Source organism: Ceratotherium simum, chromosome 6, assembly GCF_057802395.1.
Source record: "Ceratotherium simum simum isolate JZ-2026a chromosome 6, ASM5780239v1, whole genome shotgun sequence".
Classification (NCBI taxonomy): domain Eukaryota; kingdom Metazoa; phylum Chordata; class Mammalia; order Perissodactyla; family Rhinocerotidae; genus Ceratotherium; species Ceratotherium simum.
The window spans coordinates 37,263,933-37,291,426 of NC_141905.1; the positions used below are offsets into that span (position 1 = coordinate 37,263,933).

The 27,494-nt window shown below is 39.8% G+C and overlaps 1 protein-coding gene across 2 annotated transcripts; it reads right to left on the reverse strand.

Moving 5' to 3' along the window:
- NRBF2 (nuclear receptor binding factor 2) lies at positions 1-27,494 on the reverse strand. Of its 2 annotated transcripts, XM_004427085.3 has the most exons (4): positions 27,288-27,491; positions 8,142-8,226; positions 2,869-2,909; positions 1-1,535 (listed from the first exon to the last, which is right to left on the reverse strand). In XM_004427085.3, exons 1-4 carry the CDS (start codon positions 27,315-27,317, stop codon positions 825-827), a joined length of 867 nt encoding a protein of 288 aa, XP_004427142.3. In that variant the 5' UTR covers positions 27,318-27,491; the 3' UTR covers positions 1-824. The 2 variants fall into 2 exon arrangements, with proteins under 2 accessions (XP_004427142.3, XP_004427143.1); XM_004427086.3 differs by lacking the exon at positions 8,142-8,226 and having other exon boundaries at positions 27,288-27,494.

Here is a 27,494-nt window from a genome sequence, read left to right on the forward strand (position 1 = left end):
AAAGGTATAAAACACAATTACTTTATTGATTTCTTACAATCAAATACTGCCAACTAGCATTACTTCCACTCATGCATCATTAAAAACAAAGGATGTTTCCTTGGTGTTTTCAAATGATGCACTATACAATAAACAAAAAAAGTTAGAACTTAAAATGCACCCTGATTAATTATGTAAACTGGTAATTTTTTTTAAAAAAGCATAACTAATAATTTGGTTCCTTTCTTCATAAAATGGAAATTTAAATATTTATCCTGATAGTCTTGAGGTTATCATTATGTTATGAGTAGTGCAAAGTGTGGGACACAGAGTTTCATCTAGAAAGGTGTGTCTTACACACCTTATTAAACAAACAAAATGTGCATAACAAAATGCATACAGTCAATGCATGATAGAAGCATGTTTCAAATATAAGGCAGCCCCTCAGGCCACCATATTATTTAGGTTTTGCATTATCACTTATGGCATTATAGATTAATTACATATAACATACTTTTATACATTTTAACCCTGAAGATAAGAAAAATAATTGTTGCTTGAAAAAAATTATTCCAGGTAGCCATTTGGTTTGTATCAGGAGAAAGAAACCTCCGAGAATTTAGTGTCTGCCAAGTCTGGAATCATCAGCTCGAGTCAGTATATCAGATATGCGACATATTTCACAGTGACTGTTTTCCAAGTCCTGGCAACGCCTCCTCCACAGTAGCCAGATGATGAGGCATCTCCGGAATTACCCTTGCATGTGGTTTTCCCTTTTTTTTTTTGCTGGATTAACTGTATTACTGCATTATTTCCTCTTCTCACCTCTTCTGTGCCCTTCCATTTTAATTATTCATAAGTCCTTTCAGAATATCCTCAGAGAGCTCCATGAGGGGAAGTTCTGGAGATGGAAAATCCAAGGGAGGAAGATTGGGTATTGGAATGTCCTTGGCTTTCCCAGTATTTGCGGCAAACTCCTGCCAGGTTGAAGAGGCTGTAGCAGTTTCTGAATGTGGTGGCAAGCTCCATAACTCAGACTTTTCTACAAAATCAGCATCTACATCCAGCTCCTTTTCTATTGGGCCTTTTAGAAGTCTGGCCTTTTCAGCCTTTAGTTGTTTATTTTCTTTCCTTAATCTTTCATTCTCAGCCACAAGGAATTCCACATGCCTCTTCAAATCTGCAATTTTGGTTGCCTGCTCCTCTATAATTGTTTTATCATCTTTTGGGGCTTTGCTTCCAATGCATGGCTCTGTTGGCTCACTCTTCTGCTGAAGTAAAAATAGTAGTGTGTCTGGATCCCTGTCAAAAACCCCCTGAATTTCAGGCAGGTGTTTCTCTGTGAAAGGGCTGTACTTCTGAGCGAGAAGGGGACTCTGGCCCTCTGCGTCCTCAGCAGAGGGTCTGTGCGATGCCTGAAGCTGGGCAGCCGCATCCTTGTCTATGCTCTGCTGGGCTTTCAGTCTTTCCTCACGCTTTGCCCTCTTCCACCTCTCCTGGACGAGGAGAAGCTGTTTCATGTGGCTGTCTCTTTGCAGTTCCAGTGATAAATGAGCCTATTACACAGAAGGAAAGGTACAATTCAACATTTTAACATCTCTTTAGTAATGTCCAGTGAACACTATTCCAAGATCCTCCTTTATGAATAACCCAGTAACACTTAAAATTTATATACTATGTTTGCAATTCAACACAACCTCAAAATTTTTTTAAAAAACTAAGTCTTTCTAGGTGACCTAACATTTTTATTCATAAACAAAACACCATTCATTCAGGCAGTCAGTCCTATTCCAAATTAACACACCGAATCTGACCTTTTTTGAATGTGCCTTACCCCTCTGCAATGCCATCTGTATTCGCTTAAAATTAGAAAACTTTCCTCTTTAGGCATTAATTCTACAACTAGCTAGAAAGTCTTTCTATCAACAAGGTGTTCAGAAGGCTCAAAGCATGTCTATATTATGTGGCTAACGTGAGCCGTTCGATACAGTCAAAGGGAAGTGCACAGGAGAGAACACAACTTTTAGGTTCTCTTGGTTCAGTATGAGGAACTGGTGTTTTTCCCTGCTACTGACATCTCCCTACAGAAAGGATCTCCTTCATTCAGTCAGACAAGCATTTATCATGTACCTCCTGTGTACTTGCCACTTTTATATCAGGAAATCATCTTTGGATAAAGATATTTTTAAAACCCAGGCAGGCCCTCCCTAAACACAGAAGACAATTTGGAGCCATTGGTAACACAAATTTTTTAAAAGCACCAGAACTGCTTAGGAATTCAGGAAAAGACAAGTTCAGATTTAAATTATCTTTGACAAGCAAAGAGAAGGCCAGCTGGTTTCCCCTTGGCCAGGCCTGCTTACTCACTGTAAGCTAAGGATCAGGAAAGGTGCTAAGACGGGTCTCTAAAGTACACCTGTGTTGGGCCGGCCCCGTGGCTTAGCGGTTAAGTGCGCGTGCTCCGCTACGGGCGGCCCGGGTTTGGATCCCGGGCGCGCACCAACGCACCGCTTCTCCGGCCATGCTGAGGCCACGTCCCACATACAGCAACTAGAAGGATGTGCAGCTATGACATACAACTATCTACTGGGGCTTTGGGGGGGAAAAATAAATCAAGTTATAAAAAAAATAATAAAGTACACCTGTGGCCATCTAAGATCTATGAGTAACCACTAGAAAAAAGGACAGAAGTGTCTGCATGCCACATCTGCACATCAACAGCAATTCATTTAGTTTTAATTTCCTTTCTGAAGTACTCTTCTCCTGACCATTTTATATAATCCTGACTCTAGTGTTTTGAGAGGGGCACAATGCTTTATTTTATATACAATTCAAGTCTCCACAAGAAAATCCTTCTAACCCTTGCTGCAAATATTAATAGTGTCTCACCTGCTCAGACTGTGTCAGCTTCATGGCTTCAGAAAGATATGCTGGTAAAAAAAAAAAGAGGCACATCACTATACGAGCGTCATCATTTTGTAGTTAACAGATCAAAGGAAGAGTTTAATACTCCTCATGTGACAAAGAGAACTGGTCTTAGAAGCAATTCTGCTACAGTTATCCTGTTCCTGAAAAGAAATGAGGTGGAGATTTGAAAAAAAGACAGGGTTCTTCACTTCTCAAAAAAGATGTCAGTGGTAATCAAATATAGATATTCTCTACCCCATCTTGAAGAAGTTTGTTCTTTCAAACACCTGTAGATTTCACAATTAAGGAAGTAAGGATGGCCTAATCAGAAAAATAGGATTTGGGAGGATTAAAATTAAACAAGAACCTATCAAAACCCATTATGCTCACAAAAATAGTGAGATTATCAATGACTTTTTACCCACATGAATACCTGGACTATCACTTTGGCCTCCTATAGAACTACTTTTATTGAATTGTTTCTGAGCTATGCCATCAGCCTACTATGAATTAGGCAGTTAAAAGCCCTAAGAACTTGTTGACATATTTATTGTAAGCAAGTTGTTGAGGACAATATAATGTCATTTATGAAGAACATAAATGGTCAATAACTCAATGGACTTCTCTCTGATCTCAAGATCAGTTCCTGAGTGACTTAATTTGTTTGAATTTAAATAGTCACTGTAAAAATCCACGCTTTTGCTGCTAGAAAGCTTAAGGCCAAGTTCCCCCCTTTTTTAAAGATTTTATTTATTCATTTTTTTCCCCCCAAAGCCCCAGTAGATAGTTGTATGTCATAGGTTCACATCCTTCTAGTTGCTGTACGTGGGACTCGGCCTCGCGTTGGACGGAGACGTGGTGCCTTGGGGCGCGCCCGGGATCCGAACCCGGGCCGCCAGCATCAGAGCGCGCGCACTTAACTGCTAAGCCATGGAGCCGGCCCCCAAGTTCCCCTTCTATCAAATATGTAAGAACTCATGGGGCACTTTGTGAACTATACTCCCAGTCCTTCCCCATTTTATCTTTCCTCTACTTATTTTTAATTATGTTTTATATTTTGTTATACTCCTCTGTGAGGCATATCCTGTCTGGAACAAGATAGGGTATAAATAACAACTATTATTAATAATACATCGTGCACAATTAATCTCCATTTTTTAATCTTTTTTTTTTTTTTTGCTGGGAAAGATTCGCTCTAAGCTAACATCTGTTGCCAATCTTCCTCTTTTTTTTGCCTCCCCAAAGCCCCAGAACATAGTTGTATATTCTAGTTGTAAGTCCTTCTAGTTCTTCTATGTGAGCCGCCACCATGGCATGGCTACTAACAGGCAAGTGGTGCGGTTCTGTGCCCCGGAACCGAACCCGGTCGCCAAAGCAGAGTGTGTTGAACTTTAACCACTAGGCCATCAGGGCTGGCTCTCCATGTTTTCTCTCTTGCTTATTATAAACTTTTTGGCACATCTCATTACTACAATAAGTTCCTTTTTGCCTTTCTGCAGATACTACAAGGTACTGCTTTCTGTCTAGTCTTAATCCAAATATTTTAATGATTTTCTCAGTTCATGACTTTAAGGACGGTTGTCTACCAAGTTCTACCATAGTCTTTACGATACAGATTAACTGGATGCCTCCCTCCCCAACAGAAAACATAGAATTGGTTATACAGCCTTTGGTTCAGCCATACTTACATTTTTTTCCTCAACTTTTTTTGGTCTTTTATTCTTAAATTAAGTCTGTGTGCTCCATACAGACTATTTTGTTTCCTTTTGTTCCTGTTTAAGTCTGTTGAGACATTCTATCTACTGCTCTGATACAGTGTGAATGACTTTCCCTAGACATCTTTCCCATTACGTCTGCATACATTTGTCTCCCTGTCCGAACTAAAGTTTGCTTTAAATCCACTTTCTTAACAAATGGAGCAGTTTCACAAAACCAAGCTTAAACCAACTGGAATGCTTCCCTTTGTAGAACCTTGAAGCTATAACATGACAGAAGAGGATACCCAAGGACACTGAGTTCCCAAAGGGCAAAGAATTCAACAAGAGTCTCACATTTCAGTTTAAAATCTGGGCCTTAAAAAAGTTATTTGAAAACTTTTTTTTTAATATGACTGCATGGTCATGGATTTAATCCAGAGTGACAACAGGAACAAATGCCTACCAAGATAGAAATTTAGGAAAGGAATACTTCTCTCAGAAAAACCTAACAATTCTGGTTAAACTGCTTCCTTCAGTTATGACGCAAGGCTAATATTTAAAGTAGCTATTAGATAAATGATGGGGAAAAGGAACTAAGAAAATCTGAAGAATCTATTACTTCTTAAAATAATAACATCTATTACTATTCTATCATGAATCTGTTAAACTGGTACTGAAGTATAAATTGTACAGCCTATCTGCACACACACAGCAAAATACTGCCTCTGAATGATGACAAGTGATCTGCTCTGCATCATGTTATGTCACCAAGTCTCGTGGGAAGGTCCAGGTCAAGATGTGTTTTCAACCAAATATAAACACTGTACTCTGAGGTCTGCTCACCTTCTGAAACGTTCATTTTGAGTTCTAACCATTGTTAATGGCTACTATCAACTTCTGATTTAAGCTTTTGCTCTTTTTGATGTCTGTGAAAGAAATGAAATCCACTTAGGGAACTGGCCTGCATAAGACTGATATGGCAGAATGACACCAATCTAGTTACAGCTGCCAATCAAGGGTTTAAAGTAATAGATTTTTCTAACAATGCTGAATCCTTGGGAGTTTATGACTTCTTAAACTCTCCGTTTTTCAATATAGGGTGGTAAAATGTGGACACCTCCTTCTCCCCATGTCCTGCCAGATTTAGACAGCTTTTTCCTTCTGGATTTGGTATCTCAGCGTATCTGGCAAATGAATGCTCATATGCTCAGTTTCATCTAATTCAGCCACTGTCCACTTCAAGAGTAAATTCTACCTTTCCCCAAAAGGAAAGAGAAATCAAGTAACCTCTTTACTTCAACACATTTACAAAACAAACACTATCAGAACACTACAAAGTATAGAGGCTATGAGTCCTTAGCTGTGTAGTCTTGGGTAAGTTTTTAGTCTCAGAATCTCCTCTGATCCTTGACAGACACAGAGGCTTCTTCTTTTGCCTTTAAGTTCTCTCATATCAGGCTTTCCTTCCTATCAGTCTTTCTCAGATAATGACCTTTCCCTGTCATATCTCCTTCCTCTCAAAATACATCTACATCCATAACCTCCCCAAACACCTGTTACAAGCCCTAGAAGTCAGTCAACTTAGAAAAACATTGAGTTCATTCTAACCACACTGATTTTCAAACTAGCATTATACACAACTCCACTCTAAAACACAACACAAGGCTATTTTTAACCAAGTCTAAACTCCAAATCAAATCGGCTCAGGGGGATTAACCAATCACACTTAAATTCTATCTCCATAATTAAAGCTAAAGGGATCCAACAGGCTGCCTTTATCTTTTCTACTCCTGAGAATGCCACAGAATTTAGATACAGAGAAAGGGGGGAGATATGTTTAAAGCCCAACATTAGTTTTAAGTCTTCAAATAAAGACAGGGATGTAGGTAAAGACTGAAAGAAATATTTCTCCCTTTTTTATATTCAGAATATCCTACTGCTCAATGCACAACATACGCTGATCACTCCATTTTAACATATGTTACATATGTGTAACCATGACCCCTCTGGGTTACTCAACTAAAGGTATCATTTCACTGTGGCATTCATCCACAACATGGTTTTCTTAAATAGTGTAGTACATTGTATTTTCTTTATAGTAACTACAAATTTAACAACTTGGTTCATAACAAAATATGGTTTATGAAAGATTTAGAGAGGACTAGCTGCCATGTTTGTTTTATAAAGCCCCCATAAAACTCACCGTTAAAATCCACAAAGATTTAGGGGGTACATACTATGTGCTCAGCCCTACAGCTGAAGGGGTACACGTCAGTGGCAAAACTAATTCTTTATAAATAAGACTTGAGGGGCCGGCCCAGTGGCGCAAGCAGTTAAGTGTGCGCACTCCGCTGCAGCGGCCTGGGGTTCGCTGGTTTGGATTCCGGGCGTGCACTGACGCACCGCTTGTCGAGCCATGCTGTGGTGGCGTCCCATATATAAAGTAGAGGAAGATGGGCATGGATGTTAGTCCAGGGCCAGTCTTCCTCAGCAAAATAAGAGGAGGATTGGCAGATGTTAGCTCAGGGTCGATCTTCCTCACAAAAAATAAAAAAATAAAAACAATAAAAATAAGACTTGAAATTTTCTCTGAAAATTACTAACTTGTAGGCAAAAATCAGTGACATAAGAGGACTTATCCAAACCAGTGTCCACAGTGTGGTCTGTATTTCAGCAGTAAGGCAACATAGGAGGGGCAAAACAGGAAAAAACATGGCTTAGATCATCACACTGGCCTAGAGGGAAAGAGCCTTCCTCCAGCAGAAAGACTATAGGGCTTGCTCTAAGAAAGGTGGTAATACCCATTTTGTATGCAACATGAGTAAAACAACCCCTCCCCAAAGCTTTTAAGTTTGTTACTCAGCCAACAGAAACCAGTATGTACGAAACGGACCCCGAAGATCTATTTCTGAGTTCAACATATGCTAGGTTGTGTGACTGACTGGGATAATAAGCTGTCTGAGAAGAAGCCAATAATTCTAAATTTCATACCTAAAAGAAAGCTATCAACAGCATGTTACTATAGGCATGAATGTACAGATGAAATATTCAGAAGGGACACTTAAGATTAAGACCACAGGAAAGAGTTTTGATGGATTTTGTATTACCAGCATCTTAGAAAACAGAAACTCCGTGAAAATTAATTGGTTGGAATTAAATTAGTTATTACTTTCAGAACCCCAAATGGCTATTTGAAATCCAGACTCTTTTTCTATAATAACTAAGATGAATTGGCAGACTTCTTGCAATCACTTCTGTCTTTAGGGATCTTCGGGTTCAGAAAGCTGTGTCCAAGAATCATTTCCCAATATGGCATATGCAATCTTCACGGTTTAGAAAGAAGACTGGGTTAGGAGGAGCTGGGAAATCCAACACACTCACTTGAAAAATAATCCAAGCTGATGTTCCAGTCGGTCAGTAGGGTCAACCTTGCATATGCAGGGCAAGAACGCATCATTACTATTGTGACTTTCATTCTAAATACAGTGTTGAGAGATACTGGAGAAGAGAAACTGCCCTCCAGTTTTAGACTCAGCATTTCTTAAAAAGAATACTCACCTGCAGCCTTTTTGTGACAAGAAATAGCCTCTTCGTATTTCCCTGCAGCTAATAAACGATCTGCTCGTCTGCTCTGTTGATGAGCCTAGAAGACAAACATTCCTAAGTTCCTCTGAGTCACAGAAAACGACATGACTTTAAAAACAAAAACTTTTAAGAAGTTAAATAATGCTGTTTGTTGCCACACATCAAACCATTACAACTGTCTATAACTGGGGAAATCTAATGGGTAGCTCCTTGAACTACAGTATCTGAAAGTTCGGGCAACTTCTCTCAATTCTACTAATAAACCATCAAGGTTAACACCAAGCACTTAACTCATTCAGTGACCCACAATCTTCCATTCTTCAAAGATTAACCAAGAGGGGCCGGCCCCATGGCGTAGTGGTTAAGTGCACACTCTGATGCTGGCGGCCCAGGTTCGGATCCCGGGCACGCACCGATGCACCGCTTGTCAGGCCGTGCTGTGGCGGCATCTCATATAAAGTGGAGGAAGATGGGCACGGATGCTAGCCCAGGGCCAGTCTTCCTTAGCGAAAAAAAAAAAAAAAAAAAAAGAGGAGGATTGGCATGGATGTTAGCTCAGGGCTGATCTTCCTCACAAAAAAAAAAAAAAAGATTAACCAAGAATTACGATCATAGATTGTTACTCAAAATGTATATTTTCTTGATTTTTAACAAGCTCCTTTGAAAACATGAGTTATTTTGTAGACACTTTCACTAGTTTGTATAGTTTAAAAACTATAATCAGGAAATTACTTATCACAGTAAAATTCAAGCTTCTCCTGTATCAACTCATTCTTCCCTTTCAACATTAAAGTTACTATTTATGATTTTAAGATAAAAAATCTGTACACTGTACAGTTGAATTAATGATACCAATATTTAATATTACAGTGAAGATTTTTTCAGGTACAATTCACCAAAACAACAAAGACAAACTCAGAAATTCTGAAAGCAAATGACTAAAGTGCCTCCAAATGTAAAGGTAAATGGATTCAACAGTCACTGGTCTTACATTTGTCTAACACCTGAAGAATTACTACAACTTTGTGAATGTATTTGTCTCTCTTACATAAGGAGATCCAACAGACTTAGAGGGGTCACATACCTTACACAGGTTATAGAGTTAGCAGGCAAGGAGAAAGACAGAAATGATCAGCTAAAGTCTTCTAACTAGTGTAATGTTTTCCTCACTGACAAACTCACAAATGATTTAGCAGAGCTTCTTAAAAAAAGCGAAAAGCATTGTACACCCATGTTCTTAACAGCATTATTCACAACAGTCAAAAGGTGAAAGCAACCCAAATGTCCATCAATAGATGGATGAGAAGGGGCCGGCCCCGTGGTGTAGCAGTTAAGTGCGCGAGCTCTGCTGCTGGCGGCTCGGGTTCGGATCCCGGGCGCGTACCAATGCACTGCTTGTCAGGCCATGCTGTGGTGGCGTCCCATATAAAGTGGAGGAAGATGGGCATGGATGTTAGCTCAGGGCCAGTCTTCCTCAGCAAAAAGAGGAGGATTGGCAGATGTTAGCTCAGGGCTGATCTTCATCACACATACACACAAAAAATAGCTGGATGAGCAAAATGTGGTAAATACAGAAAATGGAGTATTATTCAGCCTTAAAAAGGACAGAAATTCTGACACATGCTACAACACAGATGAACTCTGAGGACATTAAGCTAATAATGAAATATAAAATAAGCCAGTTTTGTCACAAAAAGACAAATAATGTATGATCCCACTTCTATGAGGTATCTAAAGTAGTCAAACTCATAGAAACAGAAACTAGAATGGTGGTTGCCAGGGACTGGGGGGAGAGAAAAGCGGGGAGTTGATGTTTAAAGGGTGTAGAGTTTCAGTTTTGCAAGGTGAAAAAGTTCTGAAGATCTGTCACACAACAATGTGAATATACTTAACACTATTGAACTGTACGCTTAAAAATGATAAAAAGGGTAAATTTTATGTTATGTGTACTTTACCTCAGTTTTTAAAAAAAAGCAAAAAGCAAATCTGTTCTGTCAGGTGTAAAGTGATTTATCTTGGATGCTTTTCAAGAAATGTGCCACTGATACCTCATAAAAATACTCAGAGAATCACTTTTGCAACTGAGATTAGAAACATTCTGGGCATGTTTACAAATCATGCTCAGTGTAAAACAGAGAGGAAGACAAAACTAGAAAATAGTCCTTCCAGCAACACATGCTGTTCACATTTTCCCCACTTCTATTTTTGTAAGGAAGAAACAAGCAACACTCTTAAAAGCAAGATCATCTCTTTCAATTGTTTTAGAGGCTTTTTATTCTTCAAATAGTAATTAAATGAACTTTTTCTCTAAGTCTCAATTTATTCCTTAAAATAATAATGGGTAAGAAGAAATGACTGGGGGCTTAAAATAATTTTAACCATGGAGTCTTGCACTGAGAAAAAATATGTTCTGAACACAAGAGTATTTTATAGTAACCAGAAATGATACGGATCTTTTGGGAAGAGAATGTATATGATGAAGAAAGTTAAATTATGACCAACATGATTTCTCTAAGGAATGTGTTCTCATAGTATAGTTAAAGCAAGTGGCACTCAATCAACAAGGCTCTAGATAGGGAAAAAAAAAAGGAATGGAAGGGGTGAATCTGCAGGTGACTTTACCTTTCTGAGCTTTGAAAGAAGCCCTATATAGGAGACAAACCTTCTCTGAAATCCCATACTATCTCCAAATGAGAGGTGGCACAGTGTAGACCCAGCCCTACCAAGAACCCAGGGCTCTCGGCTCAAGTCCTGACTCTCCCACCAAACCAGCCAAGTAATTTCATCCTTCAAGGCCTATTTCCTCACCTGTAAAATGATGGAGTTGGACCAGATCTGTGCTTCTCAAGCTTTAATGGAATATGAATCCACTGGGGATTTGGATAAAATGCACTCTGATTCACTTGGTCTGGAGTAGGTGCGAGATTCTACCCAGGTGAAGCTGACGCTGCTGGTCCCTGGACACACTCTGAGAAGCAGAGATGAGATGCTCTCTGAGGATACCTCACTCTAACACTGTGTCTGTATCGTCTCTGTATCTGATGGCATTAATCACTTTCTACCTTGTACTGTATTTATGAAGCTCCCTAATTAAATTTCAAGCTCCATGATAACAGAATTGTTTCTTGAACACCAAAGAAATGAAAAGTTCTCAAGTGGTGTGAATAAGACCTTAAGGCTTTTCCAACCCCTCTAAAACCTCCCCATGTAAAGTCCAATCTCTGATCACTCTGCCAATTCACATACCTGGAGCCAGTCCCGTGGCGCAGCGGTTAAGTGCGCGCACTCCACTGCTGGCAGCCCAGGTTCAAATCCTGGGCGTGCACCGACGCACCACTTGTCAGGCCATGCTGTGGCAGTGTCCCACATAAAGTGGAGGAAGATCAGCACAGATGCTAGCTCAGGGCCAGTCTTCCTCAGCAAAAAGAGGAGGATTGGCATGGATTTTAGCTCAGGGCTGATCTTCCTCACACAGACACAAAAAAACACATACCTACTCTAGGTTATCTGGCACCCTAGTGATCAAATTCCCTATTAAAAAGTACAGTTCCTACTAAGTTTTTATTAGACATCCAAAAATGCAGACTCTGCATAGAGCTTGACTGCCTAGGTTCAAATCTCCACTCGAACACTTATTAGACATTGGGCTTTCTTAACATTCTGCCAGAGTTTTCTCATCTCTAAAATGATAGTGTTGTGAAAACTAAACTAGTTAAAAGACAATAACAGTATTGAAGGTACCTGCCATCAAGTTTACAATGTAGTTGGGCAGACTAGACTAAAATGCATTTTTTTTAACTGAAGATATTGTAGCAAACTTATTTTGATAGTAATTCTTATTTTTAAAACAATATTTAAAGATCTCTCTTTAATATTAAAAAGGAACTCTCTTTAAATACTGTTCTTGATAGAATCACCATTAAAAATCAGTCATTAAAAGTATTAAATCCGGGCCGGCCCCACGGCTTGGCGGTTAAGTGCACGTGCTCCGCTGCTGGTGGCCTGGGTTCGGATCCCGGTGCGCACCGACGTACCGCTTCTCTGGCCATGCTGAGGCCGTGTCCCACATACAGCAACTGGAAGGATGTGCAACTATGATATACAACTATCTACTGTGGCTTTGGGGGGAAAAAAAAAAAGGAGGAGGATTGGCAATAGATGTTAGCTCAGAGCCGGTCTTCCTCAGCAAAAAGAGGAGGATTAGCATGGATGTTAGCTCAGGGCTGATCTCCCTCACAAAAAAAAAAAAAAAGTATTAAATCCATAAATATGTTTCTTTGGTTAATTCAAAATAAAACAAGTATAAGATGCAATTGATGGGCCGGCCCCGTGGCTTAGTGGTTAAGTGCGCGCGCTCCGCTGCTGGCGGCCTGGGTTTGGATCCCGGGTTCGCACCGACGCACCGCTTCTCTGGCCATGCTGAGGCCGCGTCCCACATACAGCAACTGGAAGGATGTGCAACTATGACATGCAACTATCTACTGGGGCTTTGGGGGAAAAAATAAATAAATAAAATTATAAAAAAAAAAAAAAAAAAAGATGCAATTTAAATGAGAATGGTGGTTGGGGATTCTAAAAGTAGTCTGGGCACTGATATTTTGTAATTCTGATAACATGTTTCTCTTCTACAACTATTTCAAGATGCAGTAAGATTTTATGGAAAAGACTTTATCTCAACATTTCATATTCATTCAGAAAGGATAAAAGGCACTCCAGGTCTTTATGAGTGATTTCACTAAAATTCAAATAATGTTTAAGCCAAGAATGTAATTATTTTGGGTACTAACCTAAACAAATTGAGCTTGAATTTTATTTATTTTCTTCTTCAATAAAGTATCAACATTTATCAGCCAACTGTTAGGACAGAAAAGATAATGTAACATGCTTCAACTCCAGGAACACCTAAATATATAAAGCAAATATTAACACACTTAAGGGAGAAACAGACAGCAATACAATAAGAGTAGGGGACTTGAATATCCCACTTACATCAATGAATAGATCATCCAGACAGAAAATCAATAAGGAAACAAGCCTTAAATGACCCTTTAGACCAGATGGACTTCACAGATATATACAGAACTTTCCATCCAAAAGCAACAGAATACACATTCTTCTCAAGTGCACATGGAACATTCTCCAGGACAGATTATTTGTTAGGCCACAAAACAAGTCTTAACAAATTTAAGAAGATTAAAATCATATCAAGCATCTTTCCCCATCACAGTGGTATAAAACTAGAAATCAACTACAAGAAGAAAACTGGAAAATTCACAAATATGTGGAGACTAAACAACACGCTACTGAACAACCAATGGGTCAACAGAGAAATCAAAAAATACCTTAAGACAAATGAAAATGGAAATGTAACATACCAAAACTTATGGGATGCAGTAAAAGCTGTTTGAAGAGGGAAGTTCACAGTGATAAACATCTACCTCAAGAAATGAGAAAAATCTCAAACAACCTAACTTTTCACCTCAAGGAACTAGAAAAAGAACAAAGCCCAAAGTTAGTAAAAGGAAGGAAATAACAAAGACCAGAGTAGAAATAAATGAAATAGAAACTAAAGACAACAGAAAGATCAATGAAACTAAGAGCTGGTTCTCTGAAGAGATTAATAAAATCAACAAACTTTCAGCTAAACTCACCAAGAAAAAAAAAGAGAGGACTCAAATAAATAAAATCAGAAATAAAAGAGACGTTACAACTGATACCACAGAAATACAAAGAATCATGAGACAACTAGGAACAATTATACACCACCAAATTGGACAGCCTAGGAGAAATAGCTAAATTCCTAGAAACAACCTTCTAAGACTGAATCATGAAGAAAGAGAAAATCTGAACAGACTGATGTAAGGAGATTGAATCAGTAATCAAAAACCTCCCAACAAACAAAAGTCCAGGGCCGGCCCTGTGGCTTGGTGGTTAAGTGCGTGCGCTGCAATGCTGGTGGCCCGGGTTCGGATCCCGGGTGCGCATCGAGGCACCACTTCTCCCTCCATCCTGAGGCCGAGTCCCACATACAGCAACTAGAAGGATGTGCAGCTATGACATACAACTATCTACTGGGGCTTTGGGGGGAAAAAATAAAATAAAATAAAAAAAAAAAAAAAAAAAAAAACAAAAGTCCAGGACCAGAAGGCTTCACTGGTGAACTCTGCCAAACATTTAAAGAATACCAATCCTTTTCAAACTCTTCCGAAAAACAGAAGAGGAGGGAACACTTTCATACTCATTTTATAAGGCCAGCATCACCCTGATACCAAAACCAGACAAGGACACCACAAGAAAAGAAAACTACAGGCCAATCAATGAACACAGATGCAAAAATCCTCAACAAAATATTAGCAAACCAAATTCAACAACACATTAAAAGGATCATATACTATGATCAAGTGGGATCTATTCCAGGGATGCAAGAATGATTCAACATCCACAAGTCAATGTGATACACCACATTAACAAAATGAAAGATAAAAATCATATGATTTTATGAAATAGATGTAGAAAAAAAGCATTTGACAAAATTCAACACCCACTCACAACAAAAACTCTCAACAAAGTGGGTATAGAGGGAACATATCTCAACATAATAAAGGCTATATATGACAAGCCCACAGGTAACATCATACTCAATGTTGAAAAGTTCAAAGCTTTTCTTTTCCTCTAAGATCAGGAAAAAGACAAGGACGCCCACTCTCACTACTTTTATTCAACACAGTATTGGAAGTCCTAGCCAGAACAATTAGGCAAGAAAAAGAAGTAAAAGGCATCCAAATCGGAAAGGAAGAAGTAAAACTGTCACTATCTGCAGACGACACGATATTATATACTGAAAATCCTAAAGACGCCACCAAAAAACTGCTGGAACTAATAAATGAATTCAGTAAAGTTGCAGGATACAAAATCAATATACAGAAATCTGTTGCATTTCTATACACTAATAACGAACAATCAGAAAGAGAAATTAAGAACACAATCCCATTTACAATTGCATCAAAAAGAATAAAATACCTAGGAATAAATTTAACCAAGGAGGTAAAAGATCTATACAACAAAAACCATAAGATATTAATGAAAGAAATTGAAAAAGATACCATAAATGTAAAGATAGTCTATGCTCATGGATTGGAAGAATTAATATTGTTAAAATGTCCAAACTACCCAAAGCAATCTACAGATTCAATGCAATCCCTATCAAAATTCCAATGGCATTTTTTACAGAAATAGACAAACAATCCTAAAATTTGTATGGAACCACAAAAGACCCCAAATACCCAAAGCAATCTTGAGAGAGAACAAAGCTTGAGGCATCACACTCCCTGATTTCAAACTATACTGCAAAGCAAGAGTAATCAATACAGTATGGTATTGGCATAAAAACAGACACACAGATCAATGGGACAGAACAGAGAGCCCAAAAATAAATCCACGCATATATGGTCAATTAATTTACAACAACGAGCCAAGAATATACAATGGGGAAAGGACAATCTCTTCAATAAACGGTGTTGAGAAAACTAGATAGCCACATGCAAAAGAATGAAACTGGAGCACTATCTTACACCAAATTAACTCATGATGGATTTAAAGACTTGAATGTAAAACCTGAAACCATAAAACTCCTAAAAGAAAACATTGGTGGTAAGCTCCTAGATCGGTCTTGGCAATGATTTTTTGGATGTGACACCAAAAGCAAAGGCAACAAAAGCAAAAATAAACAAGTGGGACTACATCAAACTAAAAAGCTTCTGCACAGCAAGGGAAATCATCAACAAAATGAAAAGGCAACCTACTCAATGGGAGAAAGTATTTGCAAGTCATGTCTGATAAGGGATTAATATTCAAAATACATAAAGAGCTCATACAACTCAATAGCAAAAAACCAAACAATGCAATTAAAAAATGGGCAGAGGGTGTGAATAGACATTTTTCCAAAGAAGGCATACAGATGGCCAACAGGTACATAAAAAGATGCTCAGCACCACTAACCATCAGGGAAATGCACATCAAAACCACAATGGCTATCACCTCACACCTGTTTAATAGCTGTTATCAAAAAGACAAGAAATAATGAGTGTTGGTGAGGATGTGGAGAAAAGGCAACACTTGTGCAGTGTTGGTGGAAATGTAAACTGGTGCAGCCACTATGGAAACAATATGGAGGTTCCTCAAAAAATAGAACTCCATATGATCCAGCAATTCCACTTCTAGGTATTTATCCAAAGAAAATAAAAACACTAATTTGAAAAGATATCTGCACCCCTATGTTCACTGCAGCATTACCTAAATGTCCGTCAACAGATGAATGGATAAAGAAGATGTGGTACATATATACACATAATGGAATATTATTCACCCATAAAAAAGAGTGAAACCTTGCCATTTTCAACAACACAGATGGATCTTGAGGGCATTGTGCTAAGTGAAATAAGTCAGACACAGAAAGACAAATACCATATGATCTCACTTATATGTGGAATCTAAAAAAAGAAAAGAAAAAACAGGAAGGTTGGGGGGGTGGGAAAAATGGGTGAGGCAAGTCAAGGGGTACAAACTTGCAGTTTAAAATAAATAAGTCATGGGTATGTAGTAGGCAGCATGACAACTGTGGTTAATATTACCATACTGCGTATTTGAAGACTGCTGAGAGAGTAAATCTTAAAACCTCTCATCACAAGAAGAAAAAAATCTGTAATTATGTATGGTGACAGATGTAAACTAGACTTACTGAGGTGATCACTTCACAATATATACAAATATTGAATCATTATGTTGTACACCTGAAACTAATATAGTATAGTATGTCAATTATACCTCAATTAAAAAAAAAACAAAAACTTCAACTCCATTAACCCATTTTCATCTCCCTAGTTGTGATATAAATGAGCTCAATTTTTTGTCTGTTTGTTTTAACCTTCTGGATTTCTTATAAAATTGTATAAATCTGACCTTCATAAACATCAGTGTTGTCTTTTCTGTCTTAATTATCTTTTCCATTCTAATATGTCACAATTTACTCATCATTAATAGTTGCTTCCCTCAGGATTGTCTTTTTTTTTCTTATTTCTTTTTATTTATTTATTTTTTTTGATCTTTTAATGGTTTCTAACATTGTGAAATTTTGGGTTGTACATTTTTGTTTGTCCATCACCATATATATGACTCCCTTCACCCCTTGTGCCCACCCCCCACCCACACTGCCCCTGGTAACCACAGTCCAGTTTTCTCTGTCCATGTGTTGGTTTATATTCCACATATGAGTGAGATCATACAGTGTTTGTCTTTCTCTTTCTGGCTTATTTCACTTAACATAATACGCTCCAGGCCCATCCATGTTGTTGCAAATGGGACTATTTTGTCTTTTTTTATGGCTGAGTAGTATTCCATTGTATATATATACCACATTTTCTTAATCCAATCGTCAGTCGAGGGACACTTAGGTTGCTTCCACTTCTTGGCTATGGTGAATAATGCTGCAATGAACATAGGGGTGCATAAGCCTCTTTGGATTGTTAATTTCAGGTTCGTTGGATAGATTCCCAGTAGCGGGATGGCTGGATCATAGGGCATCTCTATTTTTAATTCTTTGAGGAATCTCCATACCGTTTTCCATAGGGCTGCACCAATTTGCATTCCCATCAACTGTGTATGAGGGTTCCTGTTTCTCCACATCCTCTCCAACATTTGCCTTTTTTTTTTAATTGAGGTATAACTGACATAGAATAGAACACTATGTTAATTTCAGGAGTACAACATAATGATTCACTATTTGTATACATTGTCAAATGATCACTACAGTAAGTCTAGTTAACAACCAACACCATACATAGTGTTGGCCTAAAGAAAGAGGTAAACTGAGGCACACTCAAAAAGATGAGCTTTTTTGGAAATAGCAGAGCAATTGCAATTTGGAACAAGCAAACTATAGCAAGCTACAGGCAAGTCCATTGAAGATTTGGGGTAGGCTGACTTAGGTCAGGGAATGTAAAGAAGGGAGAGTTCCCTTAGAGTCAGTTAAAAAACAAAACAAATGGAGACCAACCTTCAAAACTTCCCCAACAGACAAAATCAGTTCAGTCACACAACCAAACCTCAATTCAGCCCACTTTGTGAGACTAACTGGACCTGGGTCATTTCCGGTTCATGCCTCTGGCAAAACTTGTCAAGGTTCTATGAAACAACCTCTGATCAACACCACCATCATCCAAGAAAATTCTAACACTATCAGTTTTCTGTAAATCAGGCATTTATGGAAATCACTCTCTTAGTCCTTTAAGTTTTGTCTTCCTGAGAGCACAGGCGTGAGACTTTCCATTTTATATCCTCTGGTTCTATTTTAGATTGAAATTCTTACAATAGTAACAAGACAAAATTTTTTTTCTTGTGATGAGGGCTTTTAAGATCTACTCTTAGCAACTTTCAAATATGCAATACATTATTAACCAAAGTCACCATGCTGTACATTACATCCCCATGACTTATTTATTTTATAACTGAAAGTTTGTACCTTTTGACCTCCTTCACCCATTTTGCCCACCCCTCCACCCTCTGCCTCTGGCAACCAATCTGTTCTCTGTATCTATGAGCTTGGTGGTTTTGTTTGTTGTCTTTTAAATTCCACATGTAAATAAGATCACATGGTATTTGTCTTTCTCTGACTTATTTTGCTTAGCATAATGTCCTCAAGGTCCATCAATGTCGAAAATGGTAAGACTTCCTTCTTTTTTATGGCTGAATAATATTCCATGGTATATAGATACTATCTTCTTTATCCATTCATCCATCAGTGAACACTTTGATTGTTTCCATTTCTTGGCTATTGTAAATAATGCTGCAATGAAAATAGGGGTGCAGATATCTTTTCAAATTAGTGTTTTCACTTTCTTTGGATAATACCTAGAAGTGGAATTGCTGGATCATATGGTAGTTCTATTTTTAATTTTTTGAGGAACCTCCATATTGTTTCCATAGTGGCTGTACCAATTTACATTCCCTCCAACACTGCACAAGGGTTCCCTTTTCTCCACATCCTCACCAACACTCATTATTTCTTGTCTTTTTGATAACAGCCATTAAACAGGTGTGAGGTGATAGCCATTGTGGTTTTGATTTCCCTGATGATTAGCGATGCTGAGTATCTTTTTATGTACCTGTTGGCCATCTATATGTCTTCTTTGGAAAAATGTCTATTCATATCCTCTGCCCATTTTTTAATTGCATTGTTTGTTTTTTTGCTATTGAGTTGTATGAGTTCTTTATATACTTTAGATATTAACCCCTTATCAGATATATGATTTGCAAATACTTTCTCCCATTGAGTAGGTTGCCTTTTCATTTTGTTGATGATTTCCCTTGCTGTGCAGAAGCTTTTTAGTTTGATGTAGTCCCACAGGATATTTTCTTAATACTCTTGCTTGATTCAGTTCTTATTTTCTTTGCTTCTCTATCAACAATTGTGGTAAGCAGCTTCTGATACGGCTCCCAATGACCCCTGCCTCCTAGTATTCACACCCTTATGTAATCTTCCCTCCTCAAATGTGGGCTGGACCTAGTGACTAGAACAGAAAACAGCAAAGGTGATGGGATGTCACTACTATCTTGGTAGCACTCTCTCCCTTGCTCACTTTAATGAAACCAATAGTCATGTTGTGAGCTGCCCTATGGAAAGACTCACATGAAAGGAAACTGAGAGTGGCCTGCCATCAGCTGGCGAGGAACTGAAGTCCTCAATCCAAAAGCTCTCAAGAACTGAATCTTGCCATCAATCCTGTGAATGAGCTTGGAAGCAGCTCCTGCCCCAGTGGAGCCTTCAAATGGGACCGCAGCCCCAGCTGACACTGACTGCAGCCTTGTGAGAGACCCTGACGCAAAGCACTCAGCTAAGCCACACCCTCACTCCTGACATGCAGAAACTCTGAAAAAACAAATGTCTATTGTTTTAAGCTGCTAAATTTTGAGATAATTTGTTATACAACAATAGATAACTAATACAATAATAGTATGGCATCTCTGTCTTTTATTGTAAGCTGTCAATTTCTATTTGGAAATAGCTAATGTTTAAATAGAGAAAGCAGTGATTGGCCAGTCCTCGTGAGGCTATGATACCCTATCATCGAGTACTGAGTTATTAGGTTTTGTACCACAATCTCATATTAAAATACTTTCTGACATTTAGGGTTTACAATAAACTGATTTAACTTTGTTTTGAGAATCTCTTAGAATTCTGACAGAAATCTGGACTTCTGATCCAGCTATGATGGAATAGCTAGCATTGGCTTACTGTCTAGCTGTAAACAACTACAAAGCTGGACAAAATATACAAAAATAAGTTTACAGACACTGAACAAAAAATAACAGAGGGCTACATTTTCAAGAAAAGGGAAATGCACAAGGTGAGACCTGCACTCACCCTAGCTTTCTTTCTGAGGGCATTTTCCAAAATGGAGTGCAGGAAAATAAAACCCAAGCAGAAGGCAGTATCTCACTGGGCAGAAGAGATGGAGACTGGAACCAAAAGGCTGGAATTTGAAGAGAGTCCAGGTAAATTAGAGGGAACTGCAGTGAAGATGTCCTAAAAATATGCATAAAAAAAATCATCCCTGGCCAACATCTAAGCTGCATGTGAACAGGGCACAATTTCAGGAGGCCTAGCAGAAGCTCTGAGCAGAGATTTCAGAAGCCATACAGTGTTGAGGAGACAGGTTGCAGTTTGGGCCTAGAAGAGTATAGTAAATTGAGTGAATACCCGGGGCTTTCAGCTAAGACCCTAGAAAGGCTAGCCCTGGTAGTAAGGACCACAATCTAGGCATTATGGGTAAAACTAATAGACCCACCGTAATAAAGCCTATAATCAAGCCTAGACTGGATCAAGGTGATCCGCCAGTATTTTAACTACCAGCCAGAACAAATCTTAACACTCTTTAGAGGAAAATAACAAATTCAGAGTCTCTACAACATATCATCCACAATGTGTGACATATAATAAAGTTACTAGGCATGTGAAGCAGGAAAAAGTGACTGATAATATAGACAAAAATACAATAGAAACAGACCAAAGATGGTCCATATATTGGAATTAACAGCAAGGCACTCAAAATAACTAGGCTTAAGATGTTAAAGAAAAGAGAGAAAGAGGACACAATAGATGAAAAGATAACTAGAGACATGGGATGAAAGTAAGAACAGGCACTTTGTCCTATTCACTATTTAATCTTTGAGGTCCAGAACAGTACCTAATAGACAGTAATTACTCATAATATTTGTTGGTTAGTTGGATGGAGAAATGAATGGTTAGCTGGACGGAAGGATAGGAGAAGTTATGGTGAGAGTTGGTAACAAAACCAAAGATTGGTTAAATGCCAACAGAACATTACTGTATTTCAGAGAAAATATCAGAACAAATAAAACTCTATATCAAAATCTAAAATAAGTAACTATATATGTAAATACATATATACAGAGACAGACAGACAGACAGTCATTGGTACACTTACTTCATTCACTATTTCATTCACCCAATCTCTAGGACATTTTAACCAGAATTTTCCTACTCCTTCTTAAGTAAAAATGAAAGCACAATACTACAAAATGCTCTAAAACCTTTATAAAAAGTAAAACAGCTTCAGATTTAGTAATGTCTTACTATGTGCCCTGTACAAATTTCTCCCTTGCTGAATCCTCCTCAGAAACAGCCAATACTTTCCACACGCCCCACTCCTCTCTGTGAACTACTCTTCTTCCCAGGCAATCAATATGATTTCTGTGGGAGTTGCCATATTCTTATATTACCTTGCCCCCTGGATACCTAAAAAATCCATTCCACCAGATTTTCAAACTTAGGACCACAGAGTATGTTAAGCAAGTTTTAAGGGCCCGGCCCGGTGGCCATGTGGTTAAGTGTGTGCACTCCGCTTCAGCGGCCTGGGGTTCACAGGTTTGGATCCAGGGCATGCACCAACGCACCGCTTGTCAAGCCATGCTGTGGTGGCATCTCATATAAAGTGGAGGAAGATGGGCACGGATGTTAGCCCAGGGCCAGTCTTCCTCAGCAAAAAGAGGAGGATTGGCGTGGATCAGGACTGATCTTCCTCATACACACACAAAAAAACCAATGAAAGTTTTAAGTAGTTATAACTAATACAACACTTAGGAGTTAGCCAGGTGGAAAATGTAGGTCTGCAGAGACAAGGAGTAAAGCAGTCAAGCCTGAAGAGGCAAAGAGGGAGAATCTGATTATCTTTGAACCCGAGGTGGCATGTTGTTCTTAGACCCACCTACATTGTAGTCCTGCCCTTCCTGCACCTTTCTTTTGATTCCAATAAATTATCCCTTTTGGTTTAAGCTAATTTGAAATGGGTTTGTTATCACCTACAACCAACAAAAATTCTAACAAGTACAACTAGATTACCAAGTGATTGCCCTCACCAGGAAGTACTTTCTACTTCTACATGCTAAGTGCTTTAAAAATACAGGTTCAGGGCCTGCCTGGTGGCGTAACGGTTAAGTCTGCGTGCTCCACTTCAGTGGCCTGGGGTTCGCAGGTTCGGATCCCAGGCGCAGACTCACACACCACTTATCAAGCCATGCTGTGGCAGCATCCCACATATAAAATAGAGGAAGATGGGCACAGATGTTAACTCAGGGCCAATCTTTCTCAGCAAAAAGGAGGACTGGCAACAGATGTTAGTTCAGGGCTAATCTTCCTCTCACACACACACAAAAAATAATTTTAAAAAATTGGAAAAAAAAATAATAATAAAAATACAGGTTCAATATTGTCTTCTTTCCCAAAGGAAAACAGTATTACCTTCTATTACTTTGCATTTATTTATTTCTGTGTCCTTGGGGAAAGCAGTATATAAAGGTGAAAAGAAATGGAACACCATACCAAACACAATACTGAAAAGGTGGCAGAGGAAAATCTAACGTACTCCTGAACCTTGTGGTAGGGTCTTCAACGAAGCGCAAAGGATGAATCTCATTCACTCGCCCTTTCCCAACCAATTCACTATAAGTCTCCTTAAAGTAGTATCTCCTAACAGTAAGTACTGAATTGATCATCTAACTAACGTAATGCAATTATACTTAGGATAACTGCTCAAGTGTTAGAAGTCTAGGAAGACCTGTTTTCGATTTTAAGCCTAAGGATCAATTTCTTCCACACGCAGCCCTGATGCATCTTTTCTTCTTCCTCAAGTTTCCAGTTTAGCTTGCTTTTTTCCAGAACTGCTACCATCTGCTGTGAAGACGAATTACAGGATGCCACCCACTAGCGAGTCGTGAAATCAATTTAGTGGGTCACGACCAGCATTTAAAAAAAAAATCTAATAGTAAATATTAGAGTGCATCATATATAGCACCGTGTGTGTGTGTGTATGTGTATATATATATATATAAAGATTCAGTTTTAGCTTTTTGTTTTGTTTGGGTGAAATTTATGAGGGTCCCTGGATTTTGCACAATTCCAGGAGGCACATCCATAATGTAGCAGCTCTGCAGTAATACACACATATGTATGTGTGTACTGGTCAGGATGTAAAAATTTCTCATTGTAGATCACAGTCAAAACAAATGGGCAAACACTGATCTAATAGAAAGATTAATATTTTATTTAGAATCTTGCTTTCAGATCCCACTATCACCACTTACTCTGCATTTCAATGTCTTCATCCATAAAAGGGGGAATATCTCATATAACTACTAAGGCAACAACAACAAAAATATACGTAAAGTGCCTGATGCCAACCCCAGCACTTAGTAATTGTTGGATAAGTCTTAGTGCTCTATCGCCTTTCCCCAGCCTGTTTCCATTAATCCCAGCCTAGACTGTGACAGAATGAATTTTCCTCAAAATTTTTCAGGGCAACAAGGAAGTGGTTCAAACAGCCTTTTTTTTTTTACCGCCAATATAATTAACATGAGATAGTTACAAAGACTCCAGGTATGTACGAGGCCATTCTTTGGACCATGATATCTGATTCCTTTTCTTAGATGAGAACTCACCACTCTAAGAGAAGCTCCGTTACTCAACAAAATATATTCTCAGCACTCTTAAAAGGGCCAAACACACAGAATATAATTGTGGCCACACAGCACACGGACCCTGTCCTTAGAGTTTGCAGAGTAGGTAAGCAAAGCATGAGCAAGCCATGTATAAATTAAGGGTCTGACATCACTTCCCAAACAGGCAGCAAACAAACCAAAGAACGAGAAATTATCGCACACAAGTTTTGCCATTTGCTTCCATCACTCACATTGCCAAAATTAAATGCACGGAAAGAAATGCCTATATATACACCAAGTAATTTTATAAGTTACAATTTTTCCATATTAAAAATTGACAAAAAGAGGGGCCAGCTCGCTGGCGTAGCGGTTAAGTTCGCGCGCTCCGCTTTGGCGGCCGGAGGCTTGCAGGTTCAGATTCTGGGCGCAGACCTGCGCACCGCTCATCAAGCCATGCCGTGATAGGCATCCCGCATAAAGTAGAGGAAGATGGGCACGAATGATGGCCCAGGGCCAGTCTTCCTCAGCAAAAAGAGGAGGATTGGCATCAGATGTTAGCTCAGGGCTAATCTTCCTCACACACAAAACAAGACGACGGTAACAGTCCTCAAAAAACCCCAGTCTTCTAAAACCAAGTGACAACAAATTCAGAGGCCCATCATTGGTACTTAGCAGCAGAGTTAAAATGATTCAAGTAAATGTTAATCTCTGTTCCATCGTTTGTTACCTTCCAATAAACAACTAGGCTAGAACTCAGATCTTTTAAATCTCAAATGATTTAAGAATTCAAGATGCCAAATTTCTGTTACTTGTCCACAAAAATTTTATGGCTGGCTTATGGAATTATGCTAGGCTGCTTAACAAGACTCTATTCAAAATTCTCCTCCCTGAAAAGATAAATACTATTGCCACCATTTAACTAATCTTCCCTAAACTGGTGATTCTGCTGCTCCATCTACAACTGTCACCTAGGTCCAGTCTTCTCATAAACTACCACACACTAGTGGGGCAGTTGGTTGGGGTTATGCTGCAGCCTGCAGCCAAATAAAGTGAAGCTAACTGGAACTGAATCAATTGTCATTTTGCAAGGACACTTGAACTTTGAAGCACTTTGTAAACTGCTGGTTATTTCTAATGATATTCCTGTGAACTTTCATTATTGAGCCATCCATTATATTTCATTGCAAACTATATGTCACCTTAAAAGCAAGAAAAGTCCAAGATATTTCCCTAGTTTTTAAAAACTCACAAATCTAGTCCAATTCCTTTTTTTTTTTGTGAGGAGATCAGCCCTGTGCTAACATCCGCCAATCCTCCTCTTTTTTTACAGAGGAAGACGGCCCTGGGCTAACATCTGTGCCCATCTTCCTCCACTTTATATGGGACGCCGCCACAGCATGGCTTGCCAAGCAGTGCGTCGGTGCGCGCCCGGGATCCGAACCAGCGAACCCCGGGCCGCCGCAGCGGAGCGCGCGCACTTAACCGCTTGCGCCACCACGCCGACCCCTCCAATTCCTTTTAAGTGTAAACAACTCTTACCAATGGGGGCAGGGCTCAATTTAATAAAACACAAGACGCTTCTCAGAGCAGCTAACCTGGCACCAGTCATTTAGGAACCACAGCTTTAAGTCCTAGAATCTTAGGCTTTTCAAGCTCAACAAGGCCAAACCTTTATTTTACAAGTGAGATTTTAAATTAAGGGTTTATGGTCTGGTTATTATAATAGCTCTTACATTATTCTATGTATCAGGTATTGTTCTAAGCCCTTTACACCTATTTACTCCTTTAATCCTCACAACAAACACGCCAGAGTGAGGTCAACTCATTTGCCCAAGGTCACACAGCTATTAAATGACAAAGCCGAATTCAAATCCAAGCAGTCTAAGTCCAAAATCTGTACTCTTAAACCACCAGGGCTCTTCCAGGACACTAGGGTTCCGAGTTCCAACCTGAGAAACTAATTCTCCATAGGTCCTCTTTCCAATCCTATCATCGCAATTGCCTTGCAAATCTGTGACTCTTAAAAGTTTCTCCTGGGGCCGGCCTGGTGGCATAGTGGTTAGGTTCGCGCACTCCGCTTGGCCGCCCAGGGTTTGCAGGTTCCGATCCCGGGCATGGACCTACCCACCACTCATCAAGCCATGCTACAGCAGTGTCCCATATAAAGTAAAAGAAGATGGGCAGGGATGTTAGCCCAGGGCCAATCTTCCTCAGCAAAAAGAGGATTGGCAACAGATGTTAGCTCAGGGCTAATCTTCCTCACCAAAAAAGAAATAAATAAATAAAAATTTCCTCCTCTCTGTCTGCAACCATAAGTAACCTGACTTTTGTATCCAAAATAGGTACCCTCTCTGGGAAACCAAAAGATGCAGTGACCTATCAGAAAAGAACTTGTAATTCCTGTTGTTGTTACTGTTTTAATCACAACACCTGAAATGCCTAAAAACATAATAAATGGGCTATCAGCACTTTTTCTGAGAAAAGCAAACACATACCGTATTTTCACGATGCCTAAAGTGATGAAACTCAACTAAAAACAGGGGCGGCCCAGCTGTCTCTAACTTATTGGAGAAGGGAGAGTCTCAGTTTATGCATTGAATGTAGGCGAGCAATGGGGGAAGGGAAGAATGGGAGTGGGAAGGGGTATTACTCCATCTCTCCAGAGTGGGGAGGCTCAGACTTCAGACCCTCCGAGTTAGCAGTTAAGAGCGGTATTACACACCATTTCTGCCCTGGCGGGCTTCAGTGCCTCTCCAGGCTGCAGGGAAGCGGTTACGTGGCGCTTGGAGGCATTTCCTCCGGCCTGGAAACGAGGTAGCAGCCCCGGCTGGTGGGAGCCCCTCACCCAGGGCTCTGCGGCAGGGGGCGCCCGGAGGCGGTGGGAAATGGGATGCGGGAGCTTCCCGGGATCCCCGAGGAGGGCAACGTCTGGGGCAGCTTGCCCGGAGCTGCTGTGGGGCCACGGCTGCCCTGCGCCCCCCAGCCTTTAGGACCACCCCCGCCAAACGCCCCTCCCGGCCTCGAGGGTCAGCGGCACGCCGGGGACAGGACCGGACTCCTGAGGCAAAGGCGCCCAAGGGTGGACGCGACCCTCTGTGGGCCACTCACCAGGTTGAGGGGTCCTTCCATTACTTCCATAGACCCCCGGGTAAGCGGCGGCCTGAGGAAGGCGAGCGACGGCGCCGGGGCACATGGAGGGGAACAGTAGGAAGGCGCGACGCGGTGGCAGCGACGGCAGCCCCTCTCCGCGCCCCGGGACCCAGCGGTGGGCGCAGAGGGAGCACCAACCGTACCACTTCCTCCTCCAGCACCGCG